Source organism: Jaculus jaculus, chromosome 13, assembly GCF_020740685.1.
Source record: "Jaculus jaculus isolate mJacJac1 chromosome 13, mJacJac1.mat.Y.cur, whole genome shotgun sequence".
NCBI classification, from domain to species: domain Eukaryota; kingdom Metazoa; phylum Chordata; class Mammalia; order Rodentia; family Dipodidae; genus Jaculus; species Jaculus jaculus.
In genome coordinates, this window is record NC_059114.1 from 4827817 (window position 1) to 4843136 (window position 15320).

The window sequence follows — 15320 nt, forward strand, 5'->3', positions numbered from 1 at the left end:
TCTATTATCTTTATCAGTGCTGTTAAACGGATCCAGTGCTCTTAGGGGTCAAGGACGGTGTAGTTCAAGTTGCCAACGTTGCACAGCATCCGTCTTTGCAGCTTGCGGACAGGGAGTCACAGGAGGGCCAGGCTGCAGGTCCGGGGTCCTGGGAAGCCCCAGTTCTCGCTGGGGGCCGTCTCTCTCCTGGCCACGCCTACGCGCTGACCTTGTCACAAAGCACAGGGCCATCCTCAGCGTGCACGTGGCGGGCGAAGGCGAGGCACGTTCTGCTGCAGCCCGACTCCACTCCCCGCCAGGGCGAGGAGGTCTCCCGCTTGGGGTCGCGGGGTACCCCGACAGAACATCTTCTACGGGATGTCCTAACAGACGCTTTCCTTTGCCGCCCTCGCCCCGCCCCTTCCACGCCCACTCCCCTCGCTTCCGCTCGCCAGGCTCCGGGGAAAGGCTGAGTCTGGAGCTGCCCTCCAGACCGCGGCCGAGCGACACACCATCCGGGTGCTTTGTCGCGGAGGACGTAAAGGCGCGCGCTTATGACGCCATCAGAGGCGGGGCGAGGAGCCAACCCGGACTGCTGGGGAGCGGCGGGAGCTCCCTTCTCACTGCGGGGAAGTTCCACGTCGGGGGAGAGGGGAGTATCTGGTCTCAAGGTCCCCTTGGAGGAAGCAGTATCATACAGAAAGCGAAATACCTCAAGTGAAGAAATTTACCGCCACTTTGCACCTAATACCGTGTTGAGTTTATGACTCATTTCCTTAATCACGCGGAAAAACCTCACGTCCTACATTTCTTCCTCCCCCTTACTTTTGCGACGATGGTAGCGACCCGAGCCCGCGCAGGCGCAGAGAGCGCGGGGCGGTGCCGCTGAGGGGCGGGTGACGCAGCGGCCGTCGCTGCCATTTTAAGTTGTTTGTTCTTATTTTCTTTTCCTCAAACGCGACTCAGCCCCGGACCCGGGAGGCGCCCGAGGCAGCCGCTGCCGCCGCCGCCGCCGCCGCTTCCGCTACCACCGGTTGTGGGGGGGGTGGGAAACGAGGCCGTGACACCGCGGACATTCACCTTCCGCCTTCGGAGTTTTGGATGCTTTTTTTTTTTTAAATTTTCTTTCCCGGAACCCGGACTGTTTTTTTCCTTCTCCCCGAGTTTGGACTAAGACCGGAAATCCGATGCTTGGACTCAACTAGCTTTTTTTTTTTTTTTTTTTGTCCCGGGGGGGCTTCCGTAGGCAGTCTTGACAGGCCGCTGTAGCGTTAGGTCTGCCCTCTCCTCCCTCTCTGCCTCGCTTGCTCTCTCCCTGCTTCCTTCCTCTTCCGCCCCGCCGCTCCCTCCTCGTCCTCGCCCCTTGTCCGTCGCCACCCCGGGGGGGACGTCGAGCCAGACTATGGGTCCCAGGCGGGGGCTGAGCGGCGGCAGCAGCAGCGCGCGCGGCCCGGCCACAGTGCGCAGCGCAGCGGGCATGGAGGGGCTCCGTCGGCTGGTGGTTTTCTCTTGACATGGCTCCCGCCCGTGCCGCGAGCAGCGCCCCCGCCGCCGCCGCCGCCGCCGCCTCTTCCGCCGCCACCACCGCTCCGCCCGCAGGCTGCGGCTAGGAGGGCCTCGAACCCCGCCCGAGACAGACAGAGTCGGCCTGTGCGAGTCCCGGTCTCCGCGGGCACGAGGGGGAACCGGGGAGTTTTGTTTTGTTCTGTTGTGTTTTCCTCCCCCGAGACCCATCCCCACCCCGCTCGGTTCCAGCTTCTCCGTCCGCTCCCCTGCACCCCCGTTCCCACGTCGGGAGGCAAAGTCACCATCCACCCCGCCCCGAGCCACCCAAAATCTGGAAACATGATCTGTTGATCGGGAGAGCGAATCCGGAATCCCGCAACTTTTCCCCCCCTTTAAATTTTTTTTTCCTTTGGGTGGGAGGGTGTGTGTGGGCTTGTTTCAAAAAAAATTGTTATTAACGCAATTACTTTTTATTCCTCCCTCGCCCCAACTGATCCTTTCCTCATATTTTTTCCCCTCTCCTTCCTCCTCCGACTCCGGGCGGGAATTGTTTTCCACGATGAAATGAGTGAGAACCCGAGGCATCCCGTGAGTCGTTGCCGCTGAAGGCAAGGGGGTGGGGGTGGGACCTGCCGGGGGTGGGGTTGCAAAGGCCGGTGGTCCCCTGGGCCCCTTTGCCCGGGACGTGGTGTCGAACCGTCACCTTGGCCCTCAGCATGCTCACACGGACATAGTCGCACTCCTCTTGCCCCCTCCCGCCCCACACACGCACCGTCCCGAATCCGAACCAGGGGTTGGTGCCGTGTAGATCGCATTCCGGAGAGCTCCCTCGGCCAATGTAGAACCCCCATCGCAGGGCCCGAGGGGTTGTTGGGGATCCCCAGGCATTGATCAGGGCCAAACCGCAGAGCCGCAAGCTTTTAACAGTTAGTACCGTATACTACACCATCACCACCCCCACCTTTCCCTTCTGCCATCATGGTTCTCCTTGGCCGCAGCGCTAGCCGCCGCCTGAGGGTGAAAACGTGGGTGATGGGGAAGTTGGTAATGACTCCGCTGTTTTTTCTCGTGGCTCCCCTGGGCAACAGCTGTCCGCCCCCCGTCTACACTGTAGTTGATTGCAGGGAAACCCTGGACCTCTCCCCGTTCTCCACTGATTTTGCACCTTTCTCTCTGCTCACCACCAAGTGTAATCAATAACAGGCACTGACAGTTCATAGCAATAGTGAAATCTGAAATAAGTGAGAATTAATTAGGTACTACAGCCATGGATCTGGCTGGGTAAAATCCAATTGGATATTTCAGTTTATTCACCTACCCTCTTTTTTTAATTTTTTAATTTTGTCTTTTTAATTTGGGAAGCAACGATCACATTTCCCACTCCTTTTTTCCTTAATTCCTTTTTTAAAAAGGGAAAATCCGGATGGGTTTCAAGGATTGGACTGGTATCCGCTGTGTTTTATTGCACACCTAAATCCTGGTAATAGGTTTTTCACTTCCCCTCACATCCTTGATTTGGGCAGTTAAACCAGATGTGTTTTCCAGAACGCTAGTTCCAAGTATTTTGTCGTCTTTCTTTCCTTCCTCCCCTTCCTTTTTTCCCATCTGAACCCGAATATTGTCCAAACATGACTGGGCAGCAGCTTTTGTTTCTTGACCCTGTAATATGACAGTCTGCTAATATTGTCAGCGGTGCAGTTTGGGGTGAGAGTTGTGATTTTAGCTATTCAATCATATTAGCAGGAAAAATATGACTTGTTTCTGTTGTACTTGAGTCTTAAGAAAAAGTGCCCATAGTTTAGTGACAATTTCCAAAGGCTTTAGTACCACCTGTATTTCAAAATGGGGGACCCAAACTCCCGGAAGAAACAAGCTCTGAACAGACTCCGTGCTCAGCTTAGAAAGAAAAAGGAATCTCTAGCTGACCAGTTTGACTTCAAGATGTATATTGCCTTTGTGTTCAAGGAGAAGGTAAAGTAATCTGTGTGTGTGTGTGTGTGTGTGTGTGTGTGTGTGTGTGTGTGTGTGTGAAGATGACTGTTCAGATGGAGTTTCAGAGTGTGGGGAGAAAGCTTGTTTTATTTCTCATCCCCAAGGGTGCTCTCTGTGAGTTCTGTATTTGCTGTAACTTATGGACTGAATTAATCAGCTTCAAATACTGAAGTTTGGTACGGTCTACTTGCCGTGGGATGGGTCACTTTGTAGATAACACGGGAACCTTGCAAAGAATAAATAGGATGTCTTGAAAGTAAATTGAAATCAAATGTTCACATGTTAAAGTTAGCCTGTTCAGGCTGGGTATAGTGTTGCAAGCCTGTAATCCCAGCACTGGGGAGGCAGAGGTGGAAGGATCTCAATGAGCAAGGCCTCCCTGAGACTCCATAGTGAATTCCAGGTCAGCCTGAGCTAGAGTGAGACTCTACCTTGAAAAACCAACGAAATACAAAAAAAGCCTGTTCAAAGCTTAATCTTTTCTCATGTACATTTAATAAAATAGAATACATTTTGTGCTTTAGGAGCAATTAAAGAGTGTAATGGTTAATTTTTGCTTATAAATTTAAAAATACACAAAGTGGAAGTTTACTATTTTTTATTTAATCAGAATTAAGCCCACAGTTACATACCAGATAAATTTAAGTTTTGGGCAGTCAAGTTCATCAAGAAGACTCTTTGCCCTGAGATTGGGTTAGGAATACAATGAAGCACTTTGTACTTCTGACCTAACACCAGCTAATTTCACATCAGAAATAGAATCAGATCTGGGCGTGGTGGTGCACGTCTTTAATCTTTAATCCCAGCAGACAGGAGGCAGAGGTAGGAGAATTGCCATGAGTTCAAGGCCACCCTGAGAATACATAGTGAATTCCAGGTCAGCATGAGCTAGAGTGAAGCCCTATTTCAAAAAAAAGAAGAAAGGAAAAATCAAAAGAATAAAAAAAGAATCATAGTGTGGTGTCTGGTAGTGTGTGGCAGTTACCAAGTTATTCTCTCTTAGCTCATCTGGATTTAAGAACTGCTCTTACAGTGACAGAATTGCTAGACTTAAGTGTGAAAATATGGGTCATATCATGGAGGTTTTACTTTCACAGTTTCTGTTTTTCTTGTGCTTTTATTTTTTTTTTAATTAGTTGACTACAAAACTGATGGAAATTTTAGGTGAAAGTGTTGCATTGTCAGTTCTGAGTCCAAGATACCAGTGGTAAGATTAGCTCTTGGCATCACCATAAGGTGACCCAAAATGTACTCAATAGTTCCTTAATTATGTGAACATGTGGTTTTAGCCTGTGAATGGATCATGTCCTACAGTGGCCCTGAATCATTAGTGACCTATGCTAGTGAGGAGTGCTATAGTTTAACTAATTGTGAAGCAAATTTTGTACATTGTTTTTGTACTTTCAAATGCTAGTGTACAAAAAGAATAGTGGAAATTTACACCATTTATGGAATAACCTAATTTAAATACTTGAGTTTTCTTTTAACTGTTGACTTCAGTTTTGGTGTAAATAGAACCAGTAAAATTATATGATCAGTCCATTATTGAATTTTTTTTTTAGAAGAAAAAGTCAGCACTTTTTGAAGTGTCTGAGGTCATACCAGTCATGACAAATAATTATGAAGAAAATATTCTGAAAGGTGTGCGGGACTCCAGCTACTCCTTGGAGAGCTCTGTGGAGCTTCTACAGAAGGATGTGGTGCAGCTGCACGCCCCTCGGTACCAGTCCATGCGGAGGGTAAGTTCTGTGCACCTTCACCGGCGGGAGTGTGGGAGTTAAAGCTTGAAGTTTCCTCCCGGAAAATCAGTGTCTTTTTGTCTAGAGGTCTTCAACATGTACTAGCGTGCCTCAGATCGTTTGACAGATAACTCATGCAGATGAATTCCTTAAACAGTTTGGATTCTTATGGAGAATTTAAGGGTTAGGTATAAAATTGTTTTAAATTTTAGAAAAGAATTGACTTCAAATAAAAATATGGATGCTTATTAGAGTTATGATGATGGCATATGTTATTATTGTGGATAATTTAAAAATATATATATTTGAGAGAGAGAATGGGCATGCCAGGTCCTCTAGCCAGTGCAGATGAACTCTATATGTGAGCACCACCTGTGCATCTGGCTTATGTGGATAGTGGGGAATTGAACCTGGGCCCTTAGGCTTCACATGCAAGCACCTTAACTGCTGAGTCATCTCCAGCCCTATGATTTTTTTTTTTCCATTTAAAAAAATTTTTTTAATTGACAATTTCCATAACTGTAAACAATATCCGTTGGTAATTCTCTCCCTCCCCCATTTTTGGCTTTTAAAGTCTACTCTCCATCCTATCCCCTCCCCCCTCAATCAGTCTCTTTTTTATTTTGATGTCATCATCGTTTCCTCCTATTATGATGGTCTTATGTAAGTAGTGTCAGGCACTGTGACGTCATGGATATCCAGGCCATTTTGTGTCTGGAAGAGCACGTTATAAGGAGTCCTACCCTTCCTTTGGCTCTAACACTCTTTCCACCACCTCTTCCACAACGGATCCTGAGCCTTGGAAGGTGTGGTAGAGATATTTCAGTGCTGAGCTCTCACTTCTCAGCACCATGGTGCCTTCTAAGTCATCCCAAGGTCACTGCCATCTGAAAAGAGAAGCTTCTCTAACCAAAAGTGAGAGTAGCATTAATATATGGGTATGAGCATTAAGAGAAGTGTTTACTGGGCAGTTTGGTGAGCAAAGTATATGCATTTAGCCAGAGCCATAGGTTTCTCCCATAACAGATGTGCCACTATTGCACCCAAGGCCTTGGCAGTGGCCTGTAATGTTATGGGGGTGTCAGGGACCTCCCTGGCCAACAACTCACTGGAAGGTATCCCATCGCTGGCACTGAAAATTTTCTAGTAACTATAGCTTCTGAGTGTTCCACTGTCCAAAACAGTAGGTTTCCATATGACTTCTATCCTGTTAGATTTTGATTAGCCCTCCCTCCACCTTTCATTTACTCAGTCTCTTCCCCTGACCTCCATTAGGCCTTTTCACCCCCATTAATCTGTTCTTCAACTTACATATACAATGCCATCCTCTTAAGTCCTCCCCCCTCCCTTTTTTTCCCCCTTTATATCTCCTTTCTAGCTTCCTGGCCTCTGCTACTGAGTTCTGTTCCTACTCACATAGAAGTCCAATCATCTGTAGCTAGGATCTACATATGGGAGAGAACATGTGACCTTTGGCTTTCTGGGCCTGTGTTACCTCACTAAGTATAATACTTTCTAGATCATCCATTTTCCTGGAAGTTTCATATTTCCATTTTTCTTTACTGCTGAGTAGAAGTCCATTGTATAAATGTGCCACATCTTCATTATCTACTCATTAGTTGTGGGACATCAGTTGAGTTGGGGTCTCACTCTAGTCCAGTCTGGCCTTGAACTCACTGCTATCCTCCTACCTGTGCCTCCCAAGTGCTGGGATTAAAGGCATGTGCCACCACACCTAGATTGTGAATAAATTTTTAAAAAATATTTATCAGAGAGAAAGTTGGTTAGATAGAATGGGCACACCAGAGCCTCTAGCCAGTGCAAGTGAACTCCAGATGCATGTGCCACCTTGTGCATCTGGCTTTAGGTGGGTACTGGGGGAATCAAACCTAGGTCCTTTGGCTTTTAACTGTTCTTGAGTGTCCTATTTTAATTTTTGTGAGAGAAACAGAGGGAGAAAGAGGCAGAGAGAGAGGATAGGAGCCCCTGTGAACAAACTTTCTACAATAGGCTGTGGAGATGGTTCAGTGGTTAAATGTGCTTGGTTGCAAAGCCTGATAGCCTGGATTCAGTTCCCCAGTACTTACATAAAGCCATATGCACAAAATGGTGACATATGTTTGGAGTAGATTTCTTGTGGCAGGAGGTACTGGTGTGCCCTCTTGGAATTTTTGTTTTGTTTTGTTTATTTTTACTTATTTATTTGAGAGAGAGAGAGAATGGGCCCGCCATGGCCTCCAGCCACTGCAAACAAACTCCAAATGTGTGCGCCACCTTGTGCATCTAGCTTATGGGGGTCCTGGGGAATCAAGCCTTGAACCTTGGTCCTTAGGCTTCACAGGCAAGTGCTTAACTGGTGAGCCATCTCTCCAGCCCCAATTTTTTTCCTGTAAAAACCTTCTACAGTATGTTGAAAGTTAATTAGAGGCATACTCAAGAAGTCCGCAGTTTGTTGGAGTGGAGGAAGACTTGAGAGAACTGTACTGATCTGGACAATGTTTATTGGCTATGAGAATGAGTAGACAAAAGTAGTTTTCTGTTAACATATAATAATAGTATTTCAGTTGTGATCAGTTAGTCATAGGAGAAGATTTGAGACACCTTTGATTTTTGAAAGATGGAAATAAAGGAGCAAAGACTGTTGCCAAAGACCATCAGCCATAGTGTAGATCTAACCATGTGTTGAAAGCCTTAGGCTTTGGGGAATGGAACACTGGACTGATGACTCAAGATATAATTCTGGCACGCACTGTTTGAATTATTTCCAGTCTTACTCTTGGTACCTCTTACGACATGAAATGGTGTATGGTTGCCTGTCTTATGCAGTGATTCTGAGCACAAACCCTGTACTTTGTGCCTTTGTTTCAGCTTTATTTCTTGCAAAGTACATTTTTCTGTCATTTCCTAGGATGTAATTGGCTGTACGCAGGAGATGGATTTCATTCTTTGGCCTCGGAATGATATTGAGAAAATTGTCTGTCTCCTGTTTTCTAGATGGAAGGAATCTGATGAGCCTTTTAGGCCTGTTCAGGTATGTAATTCTAAAATGAAGTATGTCATGGTATATGGAAGCTTTCAATAAAAAGTTGCTGGAGGGATGGCTTAGTAGTTAAGGCATTTGCCTGCAAAGCCAAAGGACCCAGGTTTGATTCCCCAAGACCCATGTTAGCCAGATGCATAAGGGGATGCAGGTATCTGGAGTTTGTTTGCAGTGGCTAGAGACCCTGATTTACGTGGGACCTGGAGAATCGAACCTGAGTCCTTAGGCTTCGCGGGCATGCTCCTTAACTGCTAAGCCAACTCTCCAGCAACACCCGCCCATTTTTTTTGAGACAGAGAAAGAGGCAGATAGAGAATGGATATGCCAGGGCCTCCGGCCTCTGCAAATGAACTTGAGGTGCATGCGCCCCCTTGTGCATCTGGATTATGTGAGCCCTGGGGAATTGAACCTGGGTTCTTTGGTGTTGCAGGCAAGTGCCTCAACTGTTAAGTCACCTCTCCAGCACCTCCCCCCTTTTTATAGCAGGGTGTCACTCTGTAGCCCAGGCTGCTCTCAACTCAAGGTGATCCTCCTACCTACCTCATCCTCCTGAGTGCTGAGATTAAAAGTGTGTGGCTCCACTCCCAGCTTCTAGTGTGGTTGGTTGGTTGGTTGGTTGGTTGGTTGGTTGATTTGACACAGAAAGAGAGAGAGACAAAGACACAGAGAGAATGGCCATTCCAGAGTCTCTAGCCACTGCAAATGAGCTCTAGATACATGTGTACCACCTTGTGCATCTGGTTTTACATGTGCGCTAGGGTACCAAACCCAGGTCCGCATGCTGTGCATGCAAGGGCCTTAACTGCTTCGCCATCTCTTCAGCCCTCTATTTTGTTTCTGAAATGGGAGCCATAGGAAGTCTTTGAGGGTTGTCATTTGACTTGTAAAGGTGAGCTTTAGAAAATGTGTGACCTTATTTCGTCACAACAGGCTGCTAAAATGGGCTGAGAAATGTTTTTCTAGGGCTGGGACGAAAGCTCAGTGGCTAAAGGCATGTGCTTTCAAAGCTTGCTGACCCAGGTTCACTTCCCCAGTACCCACATAAAATCAGATGCATAAGTTGCATGAGGTACTAGAGTTCGTTTGGAGTAGCAAGAGGCCCTGGTGCGCTCACAGTCTCTATCTCTGATGGCAAATAAAACTATTTTTAAAAAATTTAAAAAAACACACACATGTTCTACAAGCCCATGTATGAAATATACAGAAATTTTTTGGTGCTTGGGATTGAGCCTGGGTCCTCACAGGTTACAAGCATGTACTAATCTTTCCCAACATTTTGATGACTGGCATGAATGTTCTAGAGAGTGTAAGTTCAGAATAATAGGAATGAAACGAAAAATAAAAATAGGGGACTGGAGAGATGGCTTGGCAGTTAGGACACTTGCCTGCAAAGCCAAAGAATTTGTGTTCAAATCTATAGATTCCACATAGCCAGACACGGTGACACAAGGTCACACGTGTCTATAGTTCTTTGGTAATGGCTGAAGGCCTCGGTGTGCCCATTTTTTCTCTCTGTCTGCCCCCCCCCCAAAAAAAACAAAACTAAAAAGATAGGCATGTGAGCTGGGAGTGGTGACACAGGTATCCTTGCTCTCTGGAGGTTGAGGGAGGAGGATCACTGAGTTCAGGGCTGCTACAGTGGGTCCAGGTCAGCCCAGGCTAGAGTGAGAACTACACGAACAAAACAAAACAACAAAAGGCATGTGCATAGTTCTCACAGTAAGCTTGTCCCTTAGTTCTTACTTCTAGACTGCTCACTGGAGGTGTGAGGGATTTTGTTTGTTAGCTCAGCATTTTCCATTGGAAACAATATGTACGGTTTTGAATGTCTGACGTGCTGATTTTCCCGCTTTCCATATTTTATTTCAAGCACTGTTTTCTTTGCAATCATGGCTGGCATGCATTGAGAGCCAGTGTGTCCTGTGCTTCCTCCTAAGTATCTTACATGGGCATTTACCCTCAATTCTCCTAACTAGGAGGAAATGAGCCTTCTTTGGCAGAACAAGACATGGAGGCAGAGAGATTTAGTAGGTAATGTGCCCAAAGTCATTCATTTATGTCACTCAGGATAGAAACCAAGACGGACTGGGACTGGAGAGATGGCTTAGTGGTTAAGGTGCTTGCCTGCAAAGCCTAAGGACCCATGTTCAACTCTCCAGATCCCACGTTAACCAGATGTACAAAGGTGAGGCAAGCACAAGGTTGCACATGCCCACTAGGCGGTGTCGGCGTCTGGCGTTCAATTGCAATGGCTGAGACCCTGGCACACCAATTCTCACTCTTGAAAAAAGTTGCCAACCAAAAACCTAGACAGGCTGTAAGCTCACACTCAAACTCACTGAAAAGTTCCCTGAACTTTTATGAAAAGTTGTCTAATTATTACAATAGCTACTGGACTGAATAAAGCAGTAGGGTATTCATAAGCACTTCTAATTTTACAGAGTAATTTCAAGTCATTCTCGTGGTTATATTTATGGGGATTGGTTTCAGGACTCCTGCGTATGCTGAGGTTATATTAGAATGGTTTATTATTTGATAGAACCTTCCATATTATTTTTAGTCATCATACAATAGCTTGTGCCTAATAAAATATAATAGTTATGTAAATAGTTGCCAAGCTGTATTGTTTAGGGCAGAATGGCCTCCACCCCCCCCAAATAATAAAGTCCATTTTGTTAAGATAAGGGTGGTTTTTTTTTTTTTGAGGTAGGTTCTCACTCTAGTCCAGGGTGACCTAGAGTTCACTGTATAGTCTCAGTGGCTGGGATTTTTTTCCCCCATCATATTAATCAGGGATTGGTTGGGTTTGCAGACATGGAACCCAAGTGTGTAGTTGATCCACTCTAAATTTCCTGAGAGGTCTTAATAATAAAAGACTTCACTCTGAGAGTAACGGAGAAGTAAATTTATTTTATTTATTTTTGGTTTTTTGAGGTAGGGTCTGTCACACTCTAGCCCAGGCTGACCTGGAATTCACTATGTAGTCTCAGGGTGGCCTTGAACTCATGGTAATCCTCCTACCTCTGCCTCCCAAGTGCTGGGAGTTAAAGGCGTGTGCCACCAGCTCTTAATTTTTATTTTTGACCAGCATAAATGTGCATATAGGTGCAGTGATGATTTAGGTGGTGTCACAGAATTGAAATTGTGTAACATGTTTATATTTTGTCATTAGGCCAAATTTGAGTTTCATCACGGTGACTATGAAAAACAGTTTCTGCATGTACTGAGCCGCAAGGACAAGACTGGAATTGTTGTCAACAATCCTAACCAGTCAGTGTTTCTCTTCATTGACAGGCAGCACTTGCAGGTAAGGTCTTTGTTTTATTTTTGACCTGGAATTCACTATGTAGCCGCAGAGTGGCCTCAACTCGTGGCGATCCTCCTACCTCTGTCTCTTGAGTGCTGCAGTGGGATTAAAGGCGTGTGCTGCCACGCCACTGCAAACGAACTCCAGATGCACGCACCATCTTGTGCATCTGCCTTATGTGGGTTGCAGAGAACTGAACAGGGATCCTTTGGCTTTGCTAAGACATCTCTCCAGCCCCAGGCATTTCTTTTTGTACGCATATTTCTTTGTATCTTATGCCGAAGCATGATCCTCACTAGACCTTGGGTAGGGACTTTGTTTCTCCCTTTGTTTGATACACTTTGTTACTATGCCATAGGTTTTTAGTAAATGTGGAGGTTGACGTGAAGTGAAAATTAAGTTAAATCTTTACTAAAATTACTAATTTTTCTTCTTAGACTCCAAAAAACAAAGCTACCATCTTCAAGTTATGCAGCATCTGCCTCTACCTGCCCCAGGAGCAGCTCACCCACTGGGCAGTCGGCACCGTAGAGGATCACCTCCGTCCTTACATGCCAGAGTAAATGAGCACCGGCCAGCAAGTGGGGAGATGGAGAACGCAGCAGCAGTTTTCTTTTCTGTTTTCTCATCACTTTTCTTTCAGAGTTTAAGGAAAATGGACTCATGCACAGAACACTATGCATTTTGAAACTTGTTCATCCTGGATTTTTTTTTTTTAGCCATTTGTATCTCAGAACTTAAAAAGATGTCTTCTGCGTGGACTGTGTGAAAGAAGATGCTTTGCAGACTTGCTGCACTGCATCGGCATCTTAGAGGGATGTGAAATGCAAGGACTGTTGTACATTGAAACACTGACATGTTCCCACAGGCACAAGGTGACACTGATGGTCTTCACGTTTGTGCTGGTTTTGCCTCTGACATCTGTCATCAGTATTTAGCGGGTGAGAAATGAATGTGGCAGGTCTAAGTAGCTTTGCGATGATCACCGTCGCTCCAGAGCACTCACTGTCAGGTGCATGCTAATGACCAGGGTGGTGGTTTAAGAAAGAAATACAACCGTGGGAAAGAAATCTGAAATGGAAAGCATCTCACTGTGGGCATTCCTGCCTCATAGTTCACTGGCCATGTTTGTTTCTTGGTACTCATAAATACGTGTATTTTTCCCAGATCTCTTTCCCCGAGTTGCTGTTCTAGAAGGTTCTGCCGCGTGTGGCTGTGTTCACACATGAAAGCAGAGCTGGAGTCTGAAGCAGCTACAAAACTGAGAAACATTCATAGCTGCAAAGCCACCTCAGTAGAGGGCTGAGGAGTTTTCTATCTTGTTTTACGGTGTTAGAGATTTTAATTACAAACAAAAATTCCAGTGAATTTTGCAGAAATACTGGTTTCTATGCCATCCTAAAGAAAGTTAAGAGTGTTTGGAGTAGTAGAGAGGTTTGAAAGTTGGGGTCTAAAATTGTAAAAATAAGCAGAGTGTCAAAGTTCTAAAAGCAGAACTCGTTTTGTGCAATGAACATAAGGAGAGACTACTGTATAGTTTTGTTCTGTTTTGTTTTTTTCCTTTTCGATGAAGAAGAGCTTTGCTTAAGGGTTGCATACTTTTACTGGAGTGAATCTCAGTGACCCTACTCCTCCGGAGAAAAACTAGTGCTTACTGCTTTCCACTTGAATTTAGCTTCCTCTGGTTGGAATTTGAAAACATGAAAACCTAAATAAAATAGGTGAAAGTTCCTGATTATTCAGGTGAATATACAGAGCTTGAAGTGGTAACTTTTTTATCCCTAGTCCCTCAGTAGATTTATATTCCGTAGCTAAGCATATTCAGAAGAAAAACCAACAGTTTGTATAACTTCAATAATGGGAATCTCAAATAGTGGAAATAGATTTCATGGGTTAAGGAGTTTGTTGGTGGTGGAGGGCTTAAAGTTGCCTGGGGCTGAGGAGGTGGCCCAGTGGTTAAGGGCACTTGCTCTTCTTTTGGACTGGATTCAGATCCCCAGAATCCTTGTATGATTGAGAAGCAACGTGGTGTGCATATAACCCCAGCAAGCCTGCCTTCCCACGGCAGGAGAACAGACCCCATCTCAAGGTGGAGAGAACCAACTCTGACCTGCACACAACTCGCTCCCAGCCGACACAAGCACACAGCCTAAGCCAAGCTGCTGACCATTTGTGATGTTGAGTTATTTCAGCCATTTTGCCATGATGTAGGAAATCCTATGGAATGTTCCTGTGTAGTACACCCAGGTTCTCCCCCCACATGTTTTCATGTTCTACTTATTTGTAGCTTTTTTGTGTGTATGTTTTGAAGGTCTCCTACCTCTGCCTCCCGAGTGCTGGGCTGAAAGGTGTGCCACCATGCCCGGCTGGCACAGGCTTTGGACCACTTCTGTATGTTACATATATGGGACTTTACCCCTAGTATTTGGGCCCATGTTTGAAGTAGAGGAAGATTTTGGTCACATGACAGGGCGTCCCATGGGCATTGCTGTTGTCAAGCTCAGCATGGAACAACTTTACCATCCACATTCTGGTTTCCTAACTAATGCAATATTCTGGATAGGCTGCTAGATCCATGCGAGAGCTCTTTGATGTAAGGTAGTTCTTAGCTTTTGTGTCAGAGCGCTGACATTTGGGTGTACACTCTATAGGATTTTATCTTGCACTGGAGAGTTTTCAGGGCTAGAATGGCCAGTGTGGAAGCACTGCTCCTAATTAGACAATCTATGGGAACGTGCAGATAACCTGTTCCTGTATCAAGGGCCCCACCACAGACTGACCCATCTTAAAGGCTGTGAAATGATGCCATCACAGCCTTGGACTTGCCCTCCCCATGCCTAACTGCATGCCTCTGGTTTCCTTGAGCACTTCCTTTACATAGTGTCTGCGCCAGCTTGAGCTGTCCCAAGCACAGGAGATCTGGGGCTCCTGCTTGCTCCCTGCTGCGGGGAGTTTGCAGCTGATCTTAGAAAGATCCCTTTGATAGAACATCCAACTTTTAAATTCACTTGCCCAGTTCTTTGAAGCTCATTCCTTTTCATTTTATCATGAAATGGTTACTAACACTGACAGAAATATTGGACCTGAGACCTTTGGAGATACTTTAAGAACGAACTTTTGTCTTCAGTACAATCATAGATGGAGAGTCAAAGGGCTTGGCTTTTTTTTATGCGTTTTTACCCCTTTCATATAAACGATAACCAGCCCAGAGCTGTGTGCAGTTACTAGAGAGGTACTGAGACCTATCACCAAGGTGCTTTGCTTCAAATGCTGGATTATTTCATGGAGCAAGCCTTAATTTTCCAGGATGGGCTCTAGGCCATGTCGCACACAGAAGGTGGAAAAGATCTGATGTCTGCTAAGGACCGGAAGGATGAGTTCAGGAGGCACTTCAGCCCTTAGCGTCCTCTGAGGCCCCAGAGCACCCTTTGCTCCGTGCTGTGAAGTACCAAAGCTCTGCCGGAAAACATGCTGAGGCCGGGCTCAACCTCCACAATTGCAGGCTTTGTTACTATTTACCAGTTTTACAGCCCAAATTAAGTAGTTTCTTCTTTAGCTTAGCATTCGGCTTTAGTTCGTCAGTAATCTCAGAGTGGTCCTGCTAGCTGCTTCGCTGGACCTGTGTTCAAAACACCGAGCTACTAACAAGCCAGAAGAGGTGTCGGCAGCCAGCGGCATGAGGCCGGAGGCCCAAAGCCAGAATCTGACGACACAGGGCTGGGTGATGGCTCAGTGGTTAAAGGCGTTTGCTTGTAAA

General features: G+C 45.9%; 1 protein-coding gene across 1 annotated transcript; it reads left to right on the forward strand.

Annotated features, from left to right (window-relative positions):
- Positions 1 to 1544: 1544 nt before the first annotated feature.
- On the forward strand, positions 1545 to 13315 carry C13H6orf62 (chromosome 13 C6orf62 homolog). Its single transcript, XM_004669988.2, has 5 exons — positions 1545 to 3456; positions 5040 to 5216; positions 8125 to 8247; positions 11429 to 11563; positions 12001 to 13315. The coding sequence occupies exons 1-5, from the start codon at positions 3328 to 3330 to the stop codon at positions 12124 to 12126; spliced, it is 690 nt and encodes a 229-aa protein (XP_004670045.1). The 5' UTR covers positions 1545 to 3327; the 3' UTR covers positions 12127 to 13315.
- The last annotated feature ends 2005 nt before the right edge of the window (positions 13316 to 15320 follow it).

Coding starts and splice junctions, on each gene's coding strand:
- C13H6orf62 (XM_004669988.2), top strand. CDS start 3,328: ATGGGGGACCCAAACTCCCGGAAGAAACAAGCTCTGAACAGACTCCGT. Junction 5,217..8,124: donor GGTACCAGTCCATGCGGAGG/GTAAGTTCTGTG, acceptor GTCATTTCCTAG/GATGTAATTGGCTGTACGCA. Junction 8,248..11,428: donor AGCCTTTTAGGCCTGTTCAG/GTATGTAATTCT, acceptor TTTTGTCATTAG/GCCAAATTTGAGTTTCATCA.